This window comes from Leucoraja erinacea, chromosome 17 (assembly GCF_028641065.1).
Source record: "Leucoraja erinacea ecotype New England chromosome 17, Leri_hhj_1, whole genome shotgun sequence".
NCBI lineage: Eukaryota > Metazoa > Chordata > Chondrichthyes > Rajiformes > Rajidae > Leucoraja > Leucoraja erinaceus.
In genome coordinates, this window is record NC_073393.1 from 36,839,213 (window position 1) to 36,862,403 (window position 23,191).

The window sequence follows — 23,191 nt, forward strand, 5'->3', positions numbered from 1 at the left end:
TTGATTCCATTACCCCTAAAAGTTATATCTAACTCTCTCTTGAAAACATCTATTGAAGGCCTCCACTGCCTTCTGTGGCAGAGAATTCCACAGATTCACAACCCATATCCCCTGACTCTGCTATCTTTAAGAACCGTATCTAGCTCTCTCTTGAAAATATCCAGAGAACCGGCCTCCACCGCCCTCTGAGGCAGGGAATTCCACATACTCACAACTCTCTGTGTGAAAAAGTGTTTTCTCATCTCCGTTCTAAATGGCTTACCCCTTAATGTTAAACTGTGGCCCCTGGTTCTGGACTCCCCCAACATCGGTAACATGTTTCCTGCCTCTTGCGTGTCCAAACTCTTTATAATCTTATATGTTTCAATAAATATGTTCCTTCTAATATTCAATAAATATCTTCCTTCTAAATTCAAGAGTATACAAGCCCAGCCACTTTATTCTCTCAGCATATGACAGTCCCGCCATTCCCAGGAATTAACTTTGTAAACCTACGCTGCACTCCTTCAATAGCAAGAATTAGGGGACCAAAACTGCCTGATGAACAAAGACCCCCAGATCCCATTGTACTTCCCCTTTTCCCAAAATGACACCATTTAGATAATAATCTGCCTTCCTGTTTTGCTGCCAAAGTGGATAACCTCCCATTTTTCGTGCATCTAGCCTGTCCAATCCCTTAAGAATTTTATATTTTTCTATAAGATCCCCTCTCATCCTAAATTCCAGTGAATATAAGCTCAGTCGATCCATTCTATCATCATTTGTCAGTCCCGGCCATCCCGGCAATTAACATGGTGAACCTATGATGCTGCACTCCCTCAATAGCAAGAATGTCCTTCCTCAAATTATGAGACCAAAACTGCACACAATACTCCAGGTGTGGTCTCACCAGGACCCTGTACAACTGCAGTAGGACCTCCTTGCTCCTATACTCAAATCCTCTCGCTATGAAGGCCAACGTGCCATTTGCTTTCTTCACTGCCTGCTGTACCTGCATGTTTACTTTCAGTGACTGATGTACAAGCACACCCAGGTCTCGTTGCACCTCCCCTTTTCCTAATCTGACACCATTCAGATAATGATCAGCCTTCTTGTTCTTGCCATCAAAGTGGATAACCTCACATTTGTCCACATTATACTGCATCTGTCATGCATCTACCCACTCACCCAACCTATCCAAGTCACCTTGTAGCCTCATAGCATCCTCCTGGTAGCTCACACTGCCATCCAACTTTGTGTCATCCGCAAACTTGGAGATGTTGGGCCCCACTGACTTCTGTGGCAGAGAATTCTACAGATTCACAGCTCTGGGTGAAAAAGTTTTTCCACATCTCAGTCCTAAATAGCCTACCCCTTATTCTTAAACTGTGACCCCTGGTTCTGAACTCCCCAAACATCGGGAACATTGTTCCTGTATCTATCCTGTCCAATCCCTTAAGAATGTTATATGTTTCTATAAGACCCGTATACGGAACCAGTAATAAATCTCAGATGTTACAAATCAAGTGGAAATTTCCTGATAACTGATATAATTTTATTGCTCACAGAAACTAGATTACATTTTTAGACACCCCAACAAGGCCTGTCAGTTTACCATCTCCTTAATGACAAATGCAGACAGCAACATGCTGCTTCTCTCTATTAGAGAAAAAATCTGTCAGTGTTGTAACTTGTCTGTTTTACTTTCTAAAGCTGACATTGTCATTCCACAGGTGAGTCGACACGAGGATACATTTGCCAGGCACAAGTCACAGTTGGATGTAGTCCAGGAACAGGTACAAAAAACTAAACATGAGCTGCTGTCAGCAAACAAACTCATCCATGAGCTCAGACTGGAGCTAACAGCATGTCAGGGCACCCAGAAAGAAAACGTGGAACAGGTTTGTCACTTGCAAATGGAAACTAGCCCGTGCCTTCATGTCTTGCTAAGTTTCAATGTATCATTGAATGTATCAGTGCCTTCATTGGTTTTCTGAATGCCTTACCTTCTTGGAAATCGCATAACACCGACTTGTCGGCAATGCATGAGTTTTATAAAGATCCAGGGCCACGACTCTACCCCACAATATCATTTGTATAGTTTAGAAAATGTACATTAAAAAACTCCCGTTAATATGTTCCATTTGCATAAGCTGTAAAATGTGTGTGGTATGTGAGAGCAGTAGATAATTAGATTGGTGCATTCATCTATTATAAAATAAGATGAAAGATTTGTTGACAATCTGGATTCTTTCTGTGAGCCATGAAGAGGTTCTTGGCAGCAATGGGGAAAACTGATTCATTTTGCTCTTTTATGCCCCTGTCCCACTTAGGAAACCTGAATGGAAACCTCTGGAGACCTTGCCCCCCAGCCAAGGTTTCCATGAGGTTCTTGGAGGTTTTGGTCGCTCTCCCTAATGATGGAAAGTGGTTTCCGCGTGGGCGAGGCTTCTTCTATGTTCCTGCGATTATTACAAAAAAAACGAAACTGGCCTCGACTAAAAATAGGTTGCCGTTTGGTCGAAGCCAGTGGAGTGGGGTCGCTATTTACTTACAGGCAGTCAAAGGCAATCTCCTTCACTCACCGGCCATTTTGATTGGCTCATTGAAGTTTTCAGCAAAGATCCTGTAGGATCTTTGGTTTTCAGGACCTAGAAGATCCGCCGGAAGGTAAAATGCCCGTGAACTTTATTAAACTTCTTAAAACTGTCTCCACTCCTTTCCCCCCTTCTCTCCCTCCCTCTCGCGCTCTCTAAAGGACCTACTGTGCTCTGTGGCAGCCGTCTACCTTCCTCTTCATCGCGCAGACAGCGCTCCTCCGGTGTCCCTGGCCCCCACCTTCGCTGTGTGTCCCTGTGTGTGTGTGTGTGTGGTGTGTGTGTGTGTGTGTGTGTGTGTGTGTGTGTGTGTGTGTGTGTGTGTGTGTGTGTGTGTGTGTGTGTGTGTGTGTGTGTGTGTGTGTGTGTGTGTGTGTGTGTGTGTGTGTGTGTGTGTGTGTGTGTGTGTGTGTGTGTGTGTGTGTGTGTGTGTGTGTGTGTGTGTGTGTGTGTGCAAAGTGTGTCCTGTCCCCTGAGGATCTTTGGTCAGTAGATGCAGCTCATGCTTTGTTTTAGGCTTTCCAGGCAAGTGACCAAAACCTCTGGCCACTCATGGAAACCTTGGGTGGGGGTGCGCAAGGTGACCAGAGGTTTCCGTTCAGGTTTCCTAAGTGGAACAGGAGCATAACACTTTACTTTGGTGAGCTTTAAGGCTTGTCCCACTTACGTCATTACGACATGTCGCGGGGCGACGCCTGTATGGTCGTGAGTAGTTGCCCAAAGAGTTGTACCTTTTTCTGGTCGCCACTGCATTTTCAACATTTCGGCAACCTGCTGCGACTATGATGGGTGCCAGCGAGTCGCCAAAAAAATTGCGTAAGTGGGACAGGCCCTTTACACATGTGGACTTTTAATGGCCTTACTTGTCGTATCCTTTGACAAATTGAGCATAGCAAAGGAGAATCTAAGAGCGAAAAGTAACAATGAAAAATAAAAGTGGACTAAAATGAAGTGGTGCGTGAGATTGCTGCATAACTGCTAATGAAAATAATTGCTGTATTAGCATGGCAATTTGCCACCCTCTTTCCATGAGCCTGGTGCAGGCAAGTGGGACAAGCTCAGTTCGGGAACTTGGTCAGCATGGACAAGTTGGATCAAAGGCTCTGTTCCCATGCTGTGTAGATCCATGATTCATTGTCTTCTCAGATATGGAACTGCTAACTGTGTTTTCATTTTCAGTTAAGTGAGAAGAGTCGAGAGATAGCAAGCCTGAAAAATGATATTGCATGTAGTCAACAGAGGACTATGCAGCTGACAGACGAAAGTGCAACATATGAGGAGCGGATGAACAGATTGCAGAATGAACTGAGAAAAATGCAAGAACTTAATCGGCGAGCAGAGGAGGAGGTAAGGGAAGAGAGGCTTCATCTGACTTCAAAGTGCAGATAAGTAATTAGGTACAGTTCAGAACTGTAGATGAATATTTTTCTTCATATATATGCTTTGCCCTGAATTTATTTATCTGGTGTTTGATTCTAGGTCCAACAATTACATTGTAATGACATGAGCAGGTTGTTATTTGTGTAAATTTACACATCAGCATTCTGTTTTGTCACACATAGCATTTCAGCAGTACCAAGCCTGACATCAAATGTTTGGGTTTATAAAAAGATCAGAGCAATGTATATTTCATACAGGAGTTGTATTTCCTTTCTCCACTGGTATATTTAATAGCACTATACTATTTTAAAATTACATTTTACATATAAAAGATCATTTTGCATGGTGATTAATTTTGTCAATATAATTGTTAGAATAAAATCTTCACATAAAAGTTGCAAACCACAAGATAACTAATTGCAGAATACCTGCTCAAAAACATCTTAGGATTGAAATTCTTCAAGCACTTATCAACATACTGCTGAAAAATTCCCAAGTGAATTATTTCATCAGAATTCCTTTTACAACTCGTGTTTCTATAGTTTCACTCTATACTTTACATATTACCATGTATTAGTCCGTCTAATCATCATCCCTATGCAGCACTGCAATAGGCTGGCACTTATTTGATAAACAAGAGAACGTGAGGTAAACTCTACATAAGCCCCACGTTTTACAGTCCAGACCCAACATGAGTCTTAAGCAATAGACATCAATTCATTAACCCAATGAGATTTGGAATAAAAACAACATTATACTATTTCTCTAATACGGTACAAATGTAATTATATTGAGAGCCCTCAGAGATAGTAGCAGGTGAAAAACAGAAAGAAATAATTAATTTTTTTCCAAAACCAATGAATTTTGCTAAGGTCATCCTCGGTACTGATTAAATGTAAGAAAATGATGAGTTTTTTTTATAAACCAAGTGACAGAGTGATTGCTTAAGGATTAACCTGGATATAGCACTAATATAACAGCAGCCAATATTAATGTAATCTCATCTCCCCATATTCACACATTGGGCATGCTTAATCAGCAGATGCTTAATTAAAAATGCTTTGCAAATTAAACTTGTATTAGTTTCTGCATTAAGCTGTTTTCCATTGATTTTCCTTTGCATTTCAAATAGAAAGGTCATCTGCTGATGCTTCATCTCAGTAAACAAATGGTGTAGGTTTAAGCTATTCAAAGTACATTTTTCAGTCATTTCATGCAGGTGATACTACACATTTTGTAAGACTATTCTACTGAATAGAATGTAAATTTCTTGTTTTAATTACCTTGCATGTAATTAAACTTATAATAATTAAATAAATGGCATAAATGCCCATTGAGTACCACTGTCAAGAATTTATATTCCAAATCTGCTTGAATTTGTGCTTCCATGTGCTCCCATTTTTGAAGCTTGCCAGGGACCATATGAAAGTCAATACCATAGAGAATAAATATTCAGACTACCCCACTGCGCAATACGTTGATGTTGTAGCTTCTCCCCCATGTCTATCTAAAGGGCATTGAGGGTTTCCTATTCAAGACCCAGTTAATGTATACCTTCCGACTGATGTTCAGGCCATTTCTGCCTCATAAGACCATACCACTACTTTTGGTGACCATCCTTGCTATGGTGATGTTGGAATTTCTTCAGTCGGATTAGTGGCTCTAAAAGCAACAGCAATCTTGAGTCAGGTTTGCACATGAATGGACAAGTCCTTTCTCCTCTTCCCCAAAAGGAGGGATATTTTCCTCATCACCCAAGTTCCAGTCCATTTAATCAAGTTCCACCCAAGTACTTGTTCCAGACCATTCTTAAATCAGCAGATTGTTCCTAAGCTGGCTAGTTTTTAGTTTATTTGAGGAGAAACCGTACAGTCTGCTACACACCATCCTGGCCACACACTCATCTCCCCGCTACCTTCAGGTAGAAGGTACAGGAGCCTGAAGACTGCAACGTCCAGGTTCAGAAATAGTTTCTTCCCCACAGCCATCAACTCAACTGAAACAAATCTCTGAACATTAGTAGACCATTATCGGTTTATTTGCACTTTATCTGCTTATTTATTGATGTGCGTATATATTTATATAATGGTATATGGCCACACTGATCTGTTCTGTATTCATGCCTACTATATACTAAAGCAAGAATTTCATTGTCCTATCTGGGACACATGACAATAAACTCTCTTGACATGACAGTCTATGTCTGTACTCTGTGTAGAGTTTACAGTTTAGAAGAATGAGAGGTGACCTCATTAAGACATTCAAAATTCTTAGAGGGTTAACTTCTTTTTTTTCTGGCTAATACGAGTCTTGAGAGTAATAATCTAGTCAGCCTCAAAATAAGGAAAAGGCCGTTTAATCATAAATTTCCTCACTCAGGGGATGGTGAATTTCAGAATTCTCTATCCTAGAGGATTGCTGAAGCCTAGCCATAAAAGAGCACAGCACAAAAACAGACCATGTGGCCCCTCATGTCTGCGCTGACCATGATGCCAATCTAACTAATCCCATCATCCTGACAGTCTTCATCGCTCTATTCCCTTCCTGAACATGTGTCCGCTCTTGAACATTGCCATCATATCTGCCATTCCATTAAACTTTCCCCTTTGATCATAAACCCATGCCCTCTGTTTTTTGACTTTTCAACCTTCGGAAAAGGTTCTGACAGTCCACCCAAACTTGAAGTCTGTGAAAGAGTAGCGATGCAGTAGATGAAGCTTTCCCATTACGTGAAGAGGTCGTATGAATCTTTTACCTAACAACCAAATACAGACCTGCGTACGTGGCCTGAGAAAAATAATCACCTTGCTGCTCATTTAGTCAGAAAATGGAAAATATCACAAAGGCACCTTAATAAATAGTTATGTTATGCACAGTCGGTGATTAAAAGCATGGAAAAAAAATGCAAGACGATGCTTGTCAGATTGAGCAAAATTGTGATAAAACGGACTACATTGCAATACAAAGATAATCTAAGTAAAAGATCTTTCTTGTACTGCAGGCACATATGTATGAGAATCGATTAATGGAACTCAGCAGCCAGGTGATGTTGTCACAAAGAAAGACCCACGAATCCATGAAGGAGCTTACAAGCAAGGATGAAGAGTTAGTGATAATGAAAGTGGAATTGGCCTCACTTCGAGAAAGGTACCACTGCAAGGATGAAGAGGTACTGTTTTATTCCAGATTATGATTTCTGGTAAAAAAATTTAGTAGTGGAATCTTAATAGATAGATTTGTATCTTTAAAAATGAAGATTATTGTTTGTAAATTTGTTTTTTGGATGTTGATGTACTTAAATACAGTCCTCATTATCCCATGCTTTTTAATCGTATGTCTGAGGTGCAGCCCAGAACCCCTCAAATACTCACAAATATTCACAGATGTTTTAAATAGCATCAAAAGGTTTGAAATGCCTCCACAAGAGCAGGAATGTGTACAGACATATTCATCCATGTACATATTTTTATTATTAAAGCCAAGCCAGCTACAAATAGGGGAGATAAGTCACAACTCCATCCCTCTTGTTCACTGCAACCTTGCTCCCAACCTCCATATTCTAGCTCAACCAATATTGGCTCACAGTAAAAACCAGCCGCTCTCTCACAACACTGCCGATAGAGAGGGGGTTGAGAAGTACATCACTTCCCCTCGAGCTGTTGCAGTGTTGGACTACTGTATTAAAGGTATCTGCATACCTATGGTGATATTAATGTTTTATATTGTCCTATTACCTTATAATGCCTAAGATATTTGAACTAATTAATGTTTTATGAAAGTGAAGTAATGCTTTTAGAACATTTGAAGACAACATGTTTTTTGGGGGATAGACACAAAGCTGGAGTAACTCAGCGGGGCAGGCAGCTTCTCTGGAGAAAAGGAATGGGTGAGGTTTTTGGTCGATGCCTGTCCCGCTGAGTTACTCCAGCTCTTTGGTTTAAACCAGCATCTGCAGTTCCTTCCTACACATTATGTATTTTCCAGTATGTAAGAAAGGGCCTTTGTAAAACCTGCATTTTTGTTATTTACTTGAAGTCTGTCCCTTCACATATTGTCAAAGACAAAACACATGGAAATAGATTTACAGCCCATCGGGTCCACAATGACCAAAATCATTTACAATAGTCCTACCTCAAACCCGTTTTTATTCTCCCCCCATTCTCAACAACTCTCCCCGGATTCTACCATTCACCCACACACCAGGGGCAATTTACAAAGGTCAATTACCGTACTTTAGTCTTTGGGCTGCAGGAGGAAACCCCTGTGGGCTCAGGAAGAACGTGCAAACTCCACAGACAGCATCTGACATCAGGATTGAACCCAGATCTCTGGTGCTGTGAAGCAGCGGCTCTAATAGCTACATCACACTGGCACCCTTGAGGATAATGACTGAGCACAATAAAAGTATTTCAAAGAATAAGAAATAATAGTGCTCTAGAGATAATTTTATTAGGCTTCTTATTGTCAGGAGAACATTCCTCCAGATCCTCTTTAAAATCTTAGATTTTTCTTTTCTCATCTATTAAAATTAATTCCTCTCTTTCTGATATAAATAGAACACCAAGATGAATGTGTGTCTTTTTTTTTGTCATTGCATTTTTCCAGTCATTGCATAATTATAGAACTAAATTACCTATGTTTTCTGCATCACTTCTAAACAGGTTAGGAGCAAAACCAAGTAGCTGGAGGAGTGATGGAGCTGTGTGTCTCTTGTAAAAAAAATGTGGTTGTGCTTTTAAACATAAAACTGCAAGTGCCTGGTTTTTGGGCCATGTTGTATCTGAAGGAGACAAACATTCAAAGAGTAATAATTATGTCTTATGTGACTAATATTCCTCTTTAGTACCCACAGTTAAAGAACAATCTAGCTAAACCAACTAGTTTTTGTTTTAACTAACTTAATTAAATTATGTCAGTTGAATTAAGCAAAATTCCATAAATACAATTCATCTGAAAAGCCATTTTGTTTTTTTCTAAATGTATTATAGTTAACCTTATAAAAATATATAGACGACAGCACAATCTAATTTTCACTGCACGAGAAAATAATCCACTGCATTCCTTTGCTGCCTGTGTCTTCTTTGACACTCAAGAACATCTGCATCAGCTGGACAAAAAGTGACTTCAGGTTGTTGTCAGCCATGACGGTCTTCATAAAGCCTGCCATCTGCAATAGCTAAGAATGCAATGTTCATTACACCACCTCATAACTACACAGTCACACTCTAAATTGATGTTCAAAAGTATGTTAGTCTGTACTTCAACTATGTATTACAATTCATAGAAACAGACAATAGCAGGAGTAGGCCATTCGGCCCTTCGATCCAGCACCGCCATTCAATAGCATGATCATCCAAAATCAGTACCCCGTTCCTGCTTCCATTAGCCCTAAGAGCTATATCTAAATCAAATATCAAGTGAATTGGCCTCCATTGTCTTCTGTGGCATAGAATTCCACAGATTCACAACTCTCTGGGTGAAAAAGTTTTTCCTCATCTCAGTCCTATATAGCCCACCCATTATTCTTCAACTGTGATCCCCATTTCTCGACTACCCCAACATGGGGAGCATTTTTCCTGCATCTAGCCTGTCCAATCTCTAAATAATTTGATATGTTTCTATAAGATCCCCTCTCCAGTGAATACAAGCCCAGTCGACCCATTCTTCCATCATATGTCAGTACCGCCATCCCAGGGATTAACCTGGTGAACCTACGCTGCAATCACTCAATAGCAAGAATGTCCTTCCTCAAATTAGGAGACCAAAACTGCACACAATATTCCAGGTGTGGTTTCACCTGGGCCCTGGACAACGACAGTAGGACCTCCTTGCTCCTGAACACAAATCCTCTCGTTAAGAAGACCAACATGCCATTAGCTTTCTTCATTGCCTACTGTGCCTGCACTCCTCCTTTCAGTGACTGATGTACTCGGACACCCAGGTCTCGTTGCACCTCCCCTTTTCCTAATTTGACACCATTCAGATAATAATCTGCCTTCCTGGTCTTGCCACCAAAGTGGATAACCTCACATTTATCCACATTATATTGCATCTGGCATGCATCTGCCCACTCACCCAACCTATCCAAGTCACCCTGCAGCCTCATAACATCCTCCTCGCAGCTCACACTGCCACCCAACTTTGTGTCATCTGCAAACTTGGAGATGTTACATTAAATTCCCTCATCTAAATCGTTAATATATATTGTCAATAACTGGCATCCCAGCACTGAGCCTAGTGGCACCCTGCTAGTCACTGCCTGCCATTCTGAAAAGGACCTGCTAATTCCCCCTAGTCCTCACCTTTCACCCCACCAGCCGTCACATACAAAAAGTAATCCTCCGTCAGTTTCGCCACCTCCAACGTGACCCCACAACTCGCCACATCTTCCCATCCCCCCCCATATCTGCCTTCCGCAAAGACCGCTCCCTCCATAACTCCCTTGTCAATTATTCCCTTCCCTCTCAATCCACCCCCTCCCCGGGCACTTTCCCTTGCAACCGCAAGAGATGCAACACTTATCCCTTTACCTCCCCCCTCGACTCCGTTCAAGGACCCAAACAATCGTTCCAGGTGCGACAGAGGTTTACCTGCATCTCTTCCAACCTCATCTATTGCGTCCGCTGCTCTAGATGTCAGCAGATCTATATCGGTGAGACCAAGCGGAGGTTGGGCGATCGTTTCGCCGAACACCTCCGCTCGGTCCGCAATAACCAAGCTGACCTCCCGGTGGCTCAGCACTTCAACTCCCCCTCCCACTCCGCCTCCGACCTCTCTGTCCTGGGTCTCCTCCATGGCCACAGCGAGCAGCACCGGAAATTGGAGGAACAGCACCTCATATTCCGTTTGGGGAGTCTGCACCCCGGGGGCATGAACATCGAATTCTCCCAATTTTGTTAGTCCTTGCTGTCTCCTCCCCTTCCTTAGCCCCCCTGCTGTCTCCTCCCATCCCCCAGCCTTCTGGCTACTCCTCCTTTTCCCTTTCTTGTCCCCACCCACCCCCGCCCCCGATCAGCCTGAAGAAGGGTTTCGGCCCGAAACGTTGCCTATCTCCTTCGCTCCATAGATGCTGCTGCACCCGCTGAGTTTCTCCAGCTTTTTTGTGTAACCTGCTAATTCCTACTCTTTGTTTCCTGTCTGCTAACCAGTTCTCGACCATGTGCTCTAATTTTGCACGCTAATCTCTTGTGTGGGACCTTGTCAAAGGCTTTTTGAAAGTCCAGATAGACCACATCCACTGGCTCTCTCTTATCCATTCTATTTGGTACATCCTCAAAAAATTCCTGAAGATTAGTCAAGCATGATTTTCCCTTCATAAATCCATGCCGACTTTAACCGATCCCATCACTGTTTTCCAAATGCGCTGCTATAACATTTCATGACACTAGAGAGTTTTTTTTCGACCTTATTTCTATCATGTTCTCTTCTAGTACATATTCTTGATATTGAAATATTTAGTTGGGTAACTAAGTGCAATGGAAAATTTAGACAAATGTGTCTTTTATTAATAAATGTCTGTGGAAATGTTGGTTGATTTCCTTTATGGACAGTAAACGTTCTGTTAAATCATGGGTAGACACAAAATGCTGGAGTATCTCGGCGGGACAAGCAACATCTCTTGAGAGAAGGAAATGGGTGACGTTTCGGGTCAAGATTGTCTCTTTAATATGAATGGGAACATTGAACCTTTGGTGAATAGACAGAATCCAGTCTTTTAATTCCACACCATTTCTGAAAAGATGTTTGTACCACATAGAAAAGTTATGTAGGTACATTATGTTTTTACAATAATATGACGTGACTTACCATTAAGAATTCCAGTGCACTTGTTCTATTTGCTGCAACCTATGATTGCCTTATTTGATTTTCATATTGTTTGTGAGCTATTTAAATAAAGCTGCTTGGCCTAGAAGTTGCCGCACATGATATTAGGTGCAGTTTGTACAGTCATACTAACACTCAACACTTTCCTTCATGCCCTTTACCGTGAAGTTGTGGGGGAGGGTTGGGGAGAGATCAATGTGTGTGGCATCATACTTCAAGGTTCACTGCAGCCTGATTGATGGGAGAGGTGTGGCTGAATGAACCAGGACTTTGCAAATGCTGAGGAGAAAGGGAAGATGGAGGTGGGAGAACTGAGGTTGATTGCGCCAAAGCCAATCAAAGATTCAGGACAATGAAAGGTTGATGCCTGGAGCAATTGCAGGCAGGTGAACCTTTCAGGGATGGGGGTCCCCCTCTTCCATTATAGATGAGGCCCTCACTAGGGTTTCCTCGATATTCCACAGCACTGCTCTTCCTCCCCCTCCCCCCATTCGTAACAAGGACAGAGTCCCCCTAGTCCTCACCTTCTGCCCCATCAGCCATCACATACAGCACATAATCTTTCAACATTTTCACCACCTCCAAGGGGATCCCACTATTAACCACATCTTCCCATCTGCACCCCTTTCCGCTTTCCGCAGAGACCGTTCCTTCCGCAATTCCCTTGTCAACTCGTCCCTTCCCACCCAAACCACCCCCTCCCAAGGTACTTTCCCCTGCAACCGCAGCAGATGCAACACCTGTCCCTTTACCTCCCCCCTCGACTCCGCCCAAGGACCCAACCGTCTTTTCAAATGAGGCAGAGGTTCACTTGCACCTCCTCCAACCTCATCAACTGTATCCGCTGTTCCAGGTATATCGTCGAGACCAAGCGCAGGCTCGGCGAGCGTTTCGCTGAACACCTCCGCTCAGTCCGCTTATCCACCTGATCTCCCAGTTGCTCAACACTTTAACTCCCCCTCCCATTTCCCACACTGACCTTTCTGTCCTTGGATGAACAGCATCTCATATTTCGCTTGGGTAGCTCACACCGCAGCGGTATGAACATTGACTTCTCTAACTTCAAGTAGCCCTTGCTTTCCTTATCTCTCCATCCCCTCACACTTCCCAGTTCTCCCACCAGTCTTACTGTCTCCGACTACATATCATCTCTGTAACACCCACTCCACTGACATCAGTCTAAAGAAGGGTCTCGACCCGAAATGTCACCCATTCCTTCCCTCCACAGATGCTGCCTGTCCAGCTGAGTTACTCCAGCATTTTGAGTCTATCTACTTGTCAATTCCTTGGCTTGCGCTTCACAATTTTTTTGATATAGCAACATGGTTGAATTGAAACTCAATACATGAAGGATTAGACACGAAAACCAGCCTATAGCCTTTATAACACAGCATATTGCGGGATTGGATATTCGATATTTCACGATGGTTGAGGTTCAAATATTTTGCAGTCAGTTTGTTCTAACACTAACCTATATTTTTGCATTGTGTTGTTTTAGCTTGATACATTACGAAAGTCTTTGCATGGTGCAAGATCAGACAGTACACGATTACATCGAGAAAGTGAACTCGTTGTGGCAAATGTTAATCAGTGGGTAAAGGACCAAAAGTAAGTACCTTTTAATATTTTCATTAGTGTTTAATACACACATTTTTAAAGTATCGGACGGCTTAATATTCTGCAACATTTTAAATGTTTAATTAATAATGTTTTATTATTAATGTTTAATGTTTTATGTATCATTCTTAACTGTCACTGTATGTCATGTCACTTGGGGGCGGAGCACCAAGGTAAATTCCTTGTATGTGAATACTTGGCCAATAAATTTATTCATTCATTCATTCGCTATCATATGTAGTTTTTCCACACTCCTAGAAACATATAAAACTAACAATGTACAGGAGGAATCCAAACCTGTATTATTTTCAACTCACCGACTCTCCCCTTCTATTGTGAGGTTCAAGGCATTGTTTACGATAGGAATTTCCCGAAGTCAAATTCTTGGGGATAACCAACAACCAGAAGCTTCCTGTGGGCCAGCATCACACATGTTATGGATATATCAGGAGGAAGGTGTCCTATAATAAATTACTCATCTACCGACCCACAAAATCTGCCCATCACTAAGTTACAAATGTGATAGAAAACTCATCATTTGATTAGATGAGTGCAGCTCTAGGCATCCACAGACATTAGGACCACACAGGGTGAAGCAGTCCATTTATTTGGTACACACTTGGCCATCCTAAATGCCCATCCCTTCACCACTGAAGCTGTTCAGGAACTTTCACTTTGTTACAGCCATCAGGCTATTAAACACTACAATCTATAAATAATCTCTGAACTACATAGACTTGGGGCCATTGTTTCTTTCTTTTTGTACTATTTGTTTTTTATGCGTGTGGGGAGGAAGGGTGTGTGAGGGGAGGAAGGGACTTTACGCAGCGGCCACCAGCCGCGGCACCACACAGCACCTCCCGACTCCACACTGCGCTTACCCAACTCCACACAGCAACTTTCACAGAGCTTTCGGCTTTCACACGGCTTTTTCACTCAGCGGCTTTCACAAGGCTTTTAACCAACTCCACACAGCGGCTTTCCCGACTCCACTCTTGCGGACTCAATCAGCATGGCTTATTTACTCAGCCCCGCCTCCGGGGCTTTATTCTCCAGCGGGTGCCAGAAGGAGCGTTACCTTCATGGTGACTGACTGGCGAGAAGACCAATCTGCTGATTTCATGATTTTTTAAACCTTCATAACTTTTCTATTTTTCACCAATTGGAACAAAACTTGGTGTCTTGGAATAGAGGAGAATGGTGAGTAAGGTGGCGAAAAAATCCCAGCGATATAGGGTAGCACTTTTACGCAAATTTAATTACAACGCAGACCAGAAGTGGTCAAGATGAGAGGTTTAGTAATAGTATAGATAAATATATATGTGTGTACACTAAACTTTTTTTCCTCGTATATTATATTGCTTACAGCATACTGCATTTACATATTTTGTTGTGTTGCTGCAAGTAAGAATGTCATTGTTCTATCTGAGACATATGACAATCAAACACTCTTGACTGGCACACTATGGTTGTCTGCGTCATCCACAAGATGCACTGTAGTAATACTGTTTTCACAATATGACCCAGAGTTTATGCCAATTAGAATAAGCTACTATAGTACATGAGAAGAGAAGCATCTGCATTCATGATATGAAATCAAATCATTGTTTCTTCAACAATACTGGGCCTAAGTGCTAGGACTCCCTTACCCACAATAATATGAAATATCATAATCCAAGGATTGTGTCAGTTCATGTGAGCTCAAGGACATTTAGACATGGGCAATGATTGCTGGACTTGCTAATGATACTCATCTGTAAATGGAAAAACGAACAAATATTTGTTATTAAATTCCTGACTGCGATGAATGTCATAAGAGATCCTCTCAAGCGTATTACAAACAATGCATTTGAATATATATTTCATTTTGTTTCAACCTCAGGTTTCTTTTTAACAAAATTATAAGAAAAAAATGAATGCTTGAGTTTTAATATAAAAATAGAAAACAATGGCATAATATGCAGGATATAAATTATTATTTAAAAGAGAATGAGACAATATTGATATTATCAGACTAGGAGACCTTTCTACAACTGCATCATTCACTGTGGTTATTATATTTTCAGCCTTTCCTGTATTCACAATTAAACAGATTTGCTTTTATTTTTTTTTAAACAGGCAAGCCAATGAAAAACAAGGAAATAAGATCAAAGAGCAAACCAAGCAAATCCTCCAACTATCAACTGAAAAAGAGTAAGTGCTGTTGCTGGGAACTGACTGGTATAAATGTCAGATTTCCTGGTATTGGTATCAATTATTAGTACTGTACTCGATCTGTGTTGGCCAGTAATACTTCTTTAGGTAGAAAGTGCAAACAGCTTATTCCCTGTTGGTCAATGTTGCTAATCAACCTACAGAGACAGATATGAGGAAATTATTTTTAGCAATTGACTCGATTGATCAAAGACAGTGTTACTCTGCCCATTAAGGTGTGGGATCATATTACTGAGCAAGGAAATATTTTTCCACAAATCCTCAGTCAATGATGGCTTGGTTCAAATGAGGTTCACAGTCTCAAATTCCCTAGTCTTTCTTGCCCTTCTCTTGATTTACCTTTAAACATGTTAATAATTGTCTTTCCAATTCTGATTAAAGACAAAGGCACGAAGACATAAAGGCAGCACAGTGGCACAGCTAGGAGACCTGCTGCCTCACCACCAAAGACCCGGGTTCGATCCTGATCTCATGTGCTGTCTGAGTGGAGTTTGCACGTTCTCCCCGTCGCTGCATCGGTTTCCTCCCATATTCCAAAGATGTGTGGCATTTGTAGGTTAATTGTCCTCTAAAATTGTCAGAAGTGGGTGAGAAAGTGGGATATCATAGAACTAGTGAGAATGGGTGATTGGCATGGCCTTAGTGAGTCAAAGGGCCTGTTTCCATGCTGTATGTCTAAACTTTAAACATTTAAATAGGGAATATTACACTTTTTAGTGACTTGAAGAGATACATTTCGATTTTCTACAGACAAGGAAGATATATATATAGGGAGAGGCTGAGCAGGATCAGACTTTATACCTTGGAGCATAGGACGGATGATCTTATAGAGGTTATAAAATCATGAGGGGAATTGATACGGTGAATGTGCAGAGCTTTTTATCCAGCGTATGGGAATCCAGAGGACATGTTTAAGATGAGAGGGGAAAGATTTAATAGGAATCTGATGCGCAACTTTTTCATTTAGAGTGATATGGAACGAGCAGCTAGAGGAGGTAGTTGAGGAAAGTATTATAACAGCATTTAAAAGACACTTAGACAGTTACACAGATAGGAAAGGTTTACCGGACAAATGAGACTAGCTTAGATGGGGGTATATTTGTCAGTGTGGACAAGTTGGGCAAAGGAGCCTGAATCCATCTGTGTGGATCTGTGGCTCAATGCTCTAAATACTTAAGTATGAAATTGTGGGTTTAATCTATTAACAAGATGAGATCTGTACATGTTCTGAGTATGGAAATTAAGCAGCTCTATTCCTTGCGAGATTGTAAGCCCCTAAGCAAGTGGATATCATCTTCCACCATTAAGTAATTATGCATGCATGAATTATAGAAAAAAGTAAATAAATCCACCAGAAACCAAATGGAATATGACTGATAACCAGAAGGTTGAGCTAAATATGGAATATGTTACCCACAAGAAAGGTCACGAGTTTATAAAATGGAGACAGAAGGTATTCTCAATGTATTATGTTCACAGTAAGATTGTTGTCTTATTTTATGATAGCAGTTGAAACGCAAATTTAACAGTTAAAGCAGTTAGAGTAATAAAGATTAGGTAAGTTATTTAGGATACATTTAGGTAGCATATTTGGTTACTATATATATTATAAACAGAATAAATGAATGCTGTGAATTTTGAGATTTGTGATGAATAATAATAGCCAAATAAACTGCAGTCAACAATCTACTGAATAGTGGTGATCTCTTCAACAGCAGAAGATTCAGGCTTTATTCGGAAGGGGAAGTCTGGGAAGTAGCAGAGGTGGAGGCAGATATGATAGTGGTGTTTAAGAGGCTTTTAGAGAGGCACATGGATATGTAATAAATGGAGGGATATGGATCATGTCCTGGCAGATGAGATTAGTATGGCTCTGCAACACGTTTGTCACAAACATAATGGGTTGAGGGTCCTGAGATGTAATGTCCTAACCTGCCACCTGCCATTTAACCAGATCTTGTTTGTTAAAATTTATATGGGTCTTCTCATTTCACAATTGGTAACCATGGATAAGGGTTTTCCAGTACAAACTCCATCAGTCACAACATTAGTAGTTCTATGTTTTACTTAACAGCAGTTTTACATTCTACAATCTATAGAAAAACTGTTACGTTACACGTGGCCTACTTTCCATCAGAACTGAAGGTCGCAATGTGCAAAATGGAAGCTGGGGTGCTATTCCTCGAGATTATGTTGGGCCTCGTTGGAACAGTACAAGAGCAGTCCTTGTGATTCAATGGTGAATTAAACCATTTCAGACATCCAACCTTTCCTGTTTGTGTCAGAACTAAGCAGTTCTGACGTAAGATCATCTGTAACATAGAAACATAGAAACATAGAAATTAGGTGCAGGAGTAGGCCATTCGGCCCTTCGAGCCTGCACCGCCATTCAATATGATCATGGCTGATCATCCAACTCAGTATCCCGTACCTGCCTTCTCTCCATACCTTCTGATCCCCTTAGCCACAAGGGCCACATCTAACTCCCTCTTAAATATAGCCAATGAACTGTGGCCTCAACTACCCTCTGCGGCAGAGAGTTCCAGAGATTCACCACTCTCTGTGTGAAAAAAGTTCTTCTCATCTCGGTTTTAAAGGATTTCCCCCTTATCCTTAAACTGTGACCCCTTGTCCTGGACTTCCCCAACATTGGGAGCAATCTACCTGCATCTAGCCTGTCCAACCCCTTAAGAATTTTGTAAGTTTCTATAAGATCCCCTCTCAATCTCCTAAATTCTAGAGAGTATAAACCAAGTCTATCCAGTCTTTCTTCATAAGACAGTCCTGACATCCCATGAATCAGTCTGGTGAACCTTCTCTGCACTCTCTCTATGGCAATAATGTCCTTCCTCAGATTTGGAGACCAAAACTGTACGCAATACCCCAGGTGTGGTCTCACCAAGACCCTGTACAACTGCAGTAGCAGTAACATTAAGTCAATGTTTCCCTCTCCACAGATGCTGCCCTTGTTCAACCATGAAAAAGATGGCGCTGAATGCATTATGTCATCTGGACCGTCTTTGTCACCCTTTCACAAAATGTTCTTTTGCTCATACAACTTTGCAACTTAAAACATTGTTTTCTCACTTTTCTAGTTCTGGATTATTACCCGAAATATTGTGTCTCTTTCTCTACTTTTACTGCCTGACTGCTTGAGTCCACTGAAAAATCAGTATGTGGCCTTCTTATGGGCCTGTCCCACTTAGGTGACTACAGGAGACTATGTGGTCACCACATGGATGCCGGGATGTCGCCTGTATGGTCGTGAGTAGTCTCCTCAGACGCCCAAAGAGTCGTAGCGTCTTTCTGGTCGCCGAAAATTTTTCAACATTTTGAAAACTTTTCAGCGACAGTGGCGACCTTGGGTCTGACGCCAAATGAGCGTAGCTTGACGTAGGTGCTGTTGTAGGTTGTTGCCAGATTAATCTAGGCAGTCGGCAGGGTGTCGTATGGTGTCGCCAGGTGATGGAGGTTGTCGCCGGTGCTGACTTCGGTGAATTTCAATGTCGTATTCGCCGGCAATCGCCTAAAAAATCGCCTAAGTGGGACAGGCCCAATAGTCCAGTCGCCGGTTTCTCGGCGACCTGCTACGACTATGACGGTTGCCGAAAAAAATCGCCTTAGTGGGACAGGCTCATTAGTCTTTGATTTTCTTACAAAACAAACCTCACAGAAGAGCGTAATTGCAAAAAGCAGCATTCAAAAAGTATTGTGGCACATTTTCTCAAATAAGATTAACGACTAGAAGTTGGCTTGTTTTAGTTGAAATGTTTTTCATTGTTGTTCCTTATCTTTACTGTAGTAATGACCTTTGCTGTTGAAATCTTTATCACAACACAGCCATCTACAGGAAATGAATGAACAGTTGCAGAAGGAAAACAAGAAATTGAAAGTTGAAATGGGTGAGAAGAGGATAACAAACGAGAGATTAAAGGTATGCTTCATAAATCATTGTAGGTACTTCATGAGGACAGTGAAATAGCAGCAGATCTGTGCAAGTGTCAACTCGGCTCAGACAAAATTGCTTCCAAATGATGTAATTGGAATGCAAGTGCTGTGCAACATTTGTTAATTGTTTTATAAGTAATTGCCGAGTGTAAACATTTTACTGCTTACCAAGGTTGTTGTATCACAGACAAGGTCTGAAACGGGACTCTCATCTGTCTGAGGGTAGCAATTGATCACATAATTCCTGGAAAAATAAATGTTCCATTTGTCCTCAATTATTGAACCTTGCTAATTTATGTCTCTTATATAGGCATTGCACAGTTACTCAACGGAAGACCCCAGGGTCATGCAGCAGCTCCGGAGCCAAATTCAGGATGAAGAGTAAGTACTTACCTCCGAAGATTACCATGTTTCATTTGTTTTAAAGCTGAGCAATGCATTGAACTTGGCACGATTAACAAGAGTAGTGACATTCAGCTGCAAATTGAAGTCCATTCTGTTTCATAGTACTTAATGTCATTTCTGAATCTTTATGTAAGTATCTTCTTAATGGCTCAGCAAGTTGATTTAATAAATGACCAGAGAAGCAAGTTACTAACTATAACACAAGTAGATTTGGCCTCAGCAGTCTTAAGATAAATTTTCTTGATCACTGTTTCTCAGTCTCTACTATAAATATGTTTATGAATGAACATCAGACAAGAGACAAGTTGGATGAATGAATGAACATCAGACAAGTTGGGCTCGACGGCCAAAATAGAATAACCTGTCGATAATCACCATTCAGACTCGCGCAACGACCAAACAGCACGGCTCGATTGTAATTATGTATTATCTTTCCACTGACTGGTTAGCACACAACAAAAGCTTTTCACTGTACCTCAGTACACATGGCAATAAACTAAACTCAAAGAGAACTAGCATGTGTAAAATTGTGCCACAGCCAGAAGACAAGGTCTTCAAGAGGAAACAAATAATTAATATGAGGGGAAGGAAACAATAGATACATATGTGTTTAAGAAGGAATTGCAGATGCTGGAAAATCGAAGGTACACAAACATGCTGGAGAAACTCAGCGGGTGCAGCAGCATCTATGGAGCGAAGGAATATATTTTGTAATGGATTGGCATGGTCAAGCCCAGTTCATGATCTGGAATCTAATTCCTCACATACCATTTTAGTGCAGACTTAGATGTTGGATAGATGTAAACTGAATAAATCTGATTTAATTGTTCAGAATTCAAATTCTGAAACAATAAATACATATTGAAATGGGTGAGAAGAGGATATTCAAATTCTGAACTCCTCAAAGAGGCTAAAACCTGTTACTGACCCATATCCAAGAGAATATTTGAAAAGTTTTTATACTAAGAAAACATTCATGTGATATGCTGTTGAACACAGACTCGGAGGCGGCAGGTATTTTATTAAATAATTGAATCACTATATCAATATGTATTAAGTCAAGTTAATAACATTCTAGCAATGCGTCGGCCATAACCACAAAAGCAGGTTGATATTAGAGACATTTTAAACTTTTGTGAACAGATGCTACTTGTTCTGCCCCCACGCCAAAAATTCACAAAAAAAAGCCAACCCTATAAGCAAACATAAAATAAAATAGTGCAGGAAGGAACTGCAAATGCTGGTTTAAATTGAATATAGACACTAAATGCTGAAGTAACTCAGCAGGACAGGCAGAGATGCTGCCTATCCTGCTGAATTACTCCAGCATTTTGTGTATATAAAATAAAACGGGTTGCATGAACCAACTGATATCCCTCCATTTCATTCAACACTCACCTTTGCTGTGTTCTGAGAGCTTAGCTTTCGACTTTTCCTCAACTAAACACAGGATGTGTGATATAAAATAGCACACATCCTTTGATTATTTTATTTTGGTAGTCTTGTTATCAGCAGTTTGTAGTGCACAGTAGTCGCTTTAAGCTTAACCCCCAGTGCTTGCAGTGCCTTTAAACCTTATGCATCTCAAGATCTAAACTTACACTTAAGAGAGTCCCATGCTTGCTTGCCAAGAATAGAATAAACTAAAAATGACAAAATAAAAATATTACTATGTAATATCCAAGCAATGTTTTTGCATATTTATCATTTTACTGCACTTTATCATTTTGTTCTCATGATGTGCTTGGGCTAACATTTAATTTCATTGTTTGCATGGCTTTCATTTTCAAAGTGAATAAATATGCATATTTCTTACAATTCATTACAACCTCAACTTTCCTTTTCTATTTTAACTATATTTCACAATTAATCTACTGCCAGAAGATATGAAACTAAAATGGTGTTTGGGAAGCAACATTTTTCAGTTGTGGATATTTGGTTTGCTTCCAAGTGTTACCTTATCATTTAATATTGCTGTTGTTTGTCAAAGTTGTACTGCCCAGTTATCCAATCTATGAGTGAAATAATTAACAACAAGTAGAAGCAAACTGGTTTACAAAAAAAAAAAAAAGACACAATGTGTTGGAGTAAAACAGAGGGCCATGAGCATCTCTGAAAAACATGGATAGGCAATGTTTTGGTTCGGGACCATTCTTCAGACTAATAATAGGAGGGAGAAGAAAGCAGGGACAGGACAAAGCCTGGTACTCCCAAATTCCACCTGCATTTCTTCTTCTAGCTTCACACACTCTACAATCCCTATCTTTTCATCTCTGGCTGTTGTCCAATCATTTGCCTATCAACCCTGCTGCGCCCCCCCCCCCCCCCCCCCCCCCCCCCCAACTGTATCCACAATAGACACATAAAGCTGGAATAACTCAGCGGATCAGGCAATATCTCCGGAGAAAAGGATAAAGGTGACACTTAAGGTTGAGATCCTTCTTCAGGCTGAGAGTCAGGGGAAAGGGAAACGAGATATAGACGGTGATATAGAGAACAATGAATGAAAGATATGCAAAAAGTAACGATGATCAAGGAACGGTTCATTGTTGGCTGTGGGGTAGGTGATAACGAGTTATACAGACAGTGAAACCCCAACAAGACAACAGTGAAACTAGTATGACGACTAGGATGGAGGAAGGAATGGAGAGAGAGGGGATGCAAGGGTTACTTGAAGTTAGAGAAATGAATATTCATACCGCTGGGGTGTAAGATTTTTAAAATTCAAAATAGACTTTATTCAGGTTATAAATATATACATACATGAACCGTGCAATTATTCAATACAAAAAAAAATTCATCCAACATTTTATTCCTTTCGGACGCCATACCCTTTTAAACCCTCCGGCTGAGGGCCGCCTCCGGACTGCACCACTCCTGTGCCGAGGGGTTCGGCAGTATAATGGCACGACCCTTAGGAGCCGCCACAACAGTCTACATACATTGCTCAAATTTCTCAAATTTATCTCCCGTCCTTGCCACTCATGTGGCCCACTGGCATGGAATCTCTTCCCTTATTTTTAGGGGCGTCTCCACCACACCCTGTCCCCCATGTCCAGCAGCAGAAGGGCCTTAGACTGTGGTCCTTCCCCACCGAGCCTTGGCGTTGGCTGCACCAAGCTTCAGTGCATCACTCAGCACGTACTCCTGCAGTCTGCAGCAGGCCAGACGGCAACATACCCCAATGGACATCTCGCTCCGCTGGGTGGTGAACAACACTCGGGCTG

The 23,191-nt window shown here is 41.2% G+C and overlaps 1 protein-coding gene across 1 annotated transcript in view; it reads left to right on the forward strand.

The window, feature by feature from the left end:
• LOC129705407 (putative leucine-rich repeat-containing protein DDB_G0290503) overlaps positions 1-23,191 on the forward strand; it is a 558,220-nt gene that overhangs the window by 488,237 nt on the left and 46,792 nt on the right. The window contains exons 35-41 of the mRNA XM_055648958.1: positions 1,713-1,880; positions 3,756-3,923; positions 6,958-7,125; positions 13,279-13,388; positions 15,516-15,590; positions 19,452-19,545; positions 19,870-19,940. Coding sequence (XP_055504933.1) covers positions 1,713-1,880; positions 3,756-3,923; positions 6,958-7,125; positions 13,279-13,388; positions 15,516-15,590; positions 19,452-19,545; positions 19,870-19,940 — 854 coding nt within the window. The remainder of the gene's footprint in view (positions 1-1,712; positions 1,881-3,755; positions 3,924-6,957; positions 7,126-13,278; positions 13,389-15,515; positions 15,591-19,451; positions 19,546-19,869; positions 19,941-23,191) is intronic.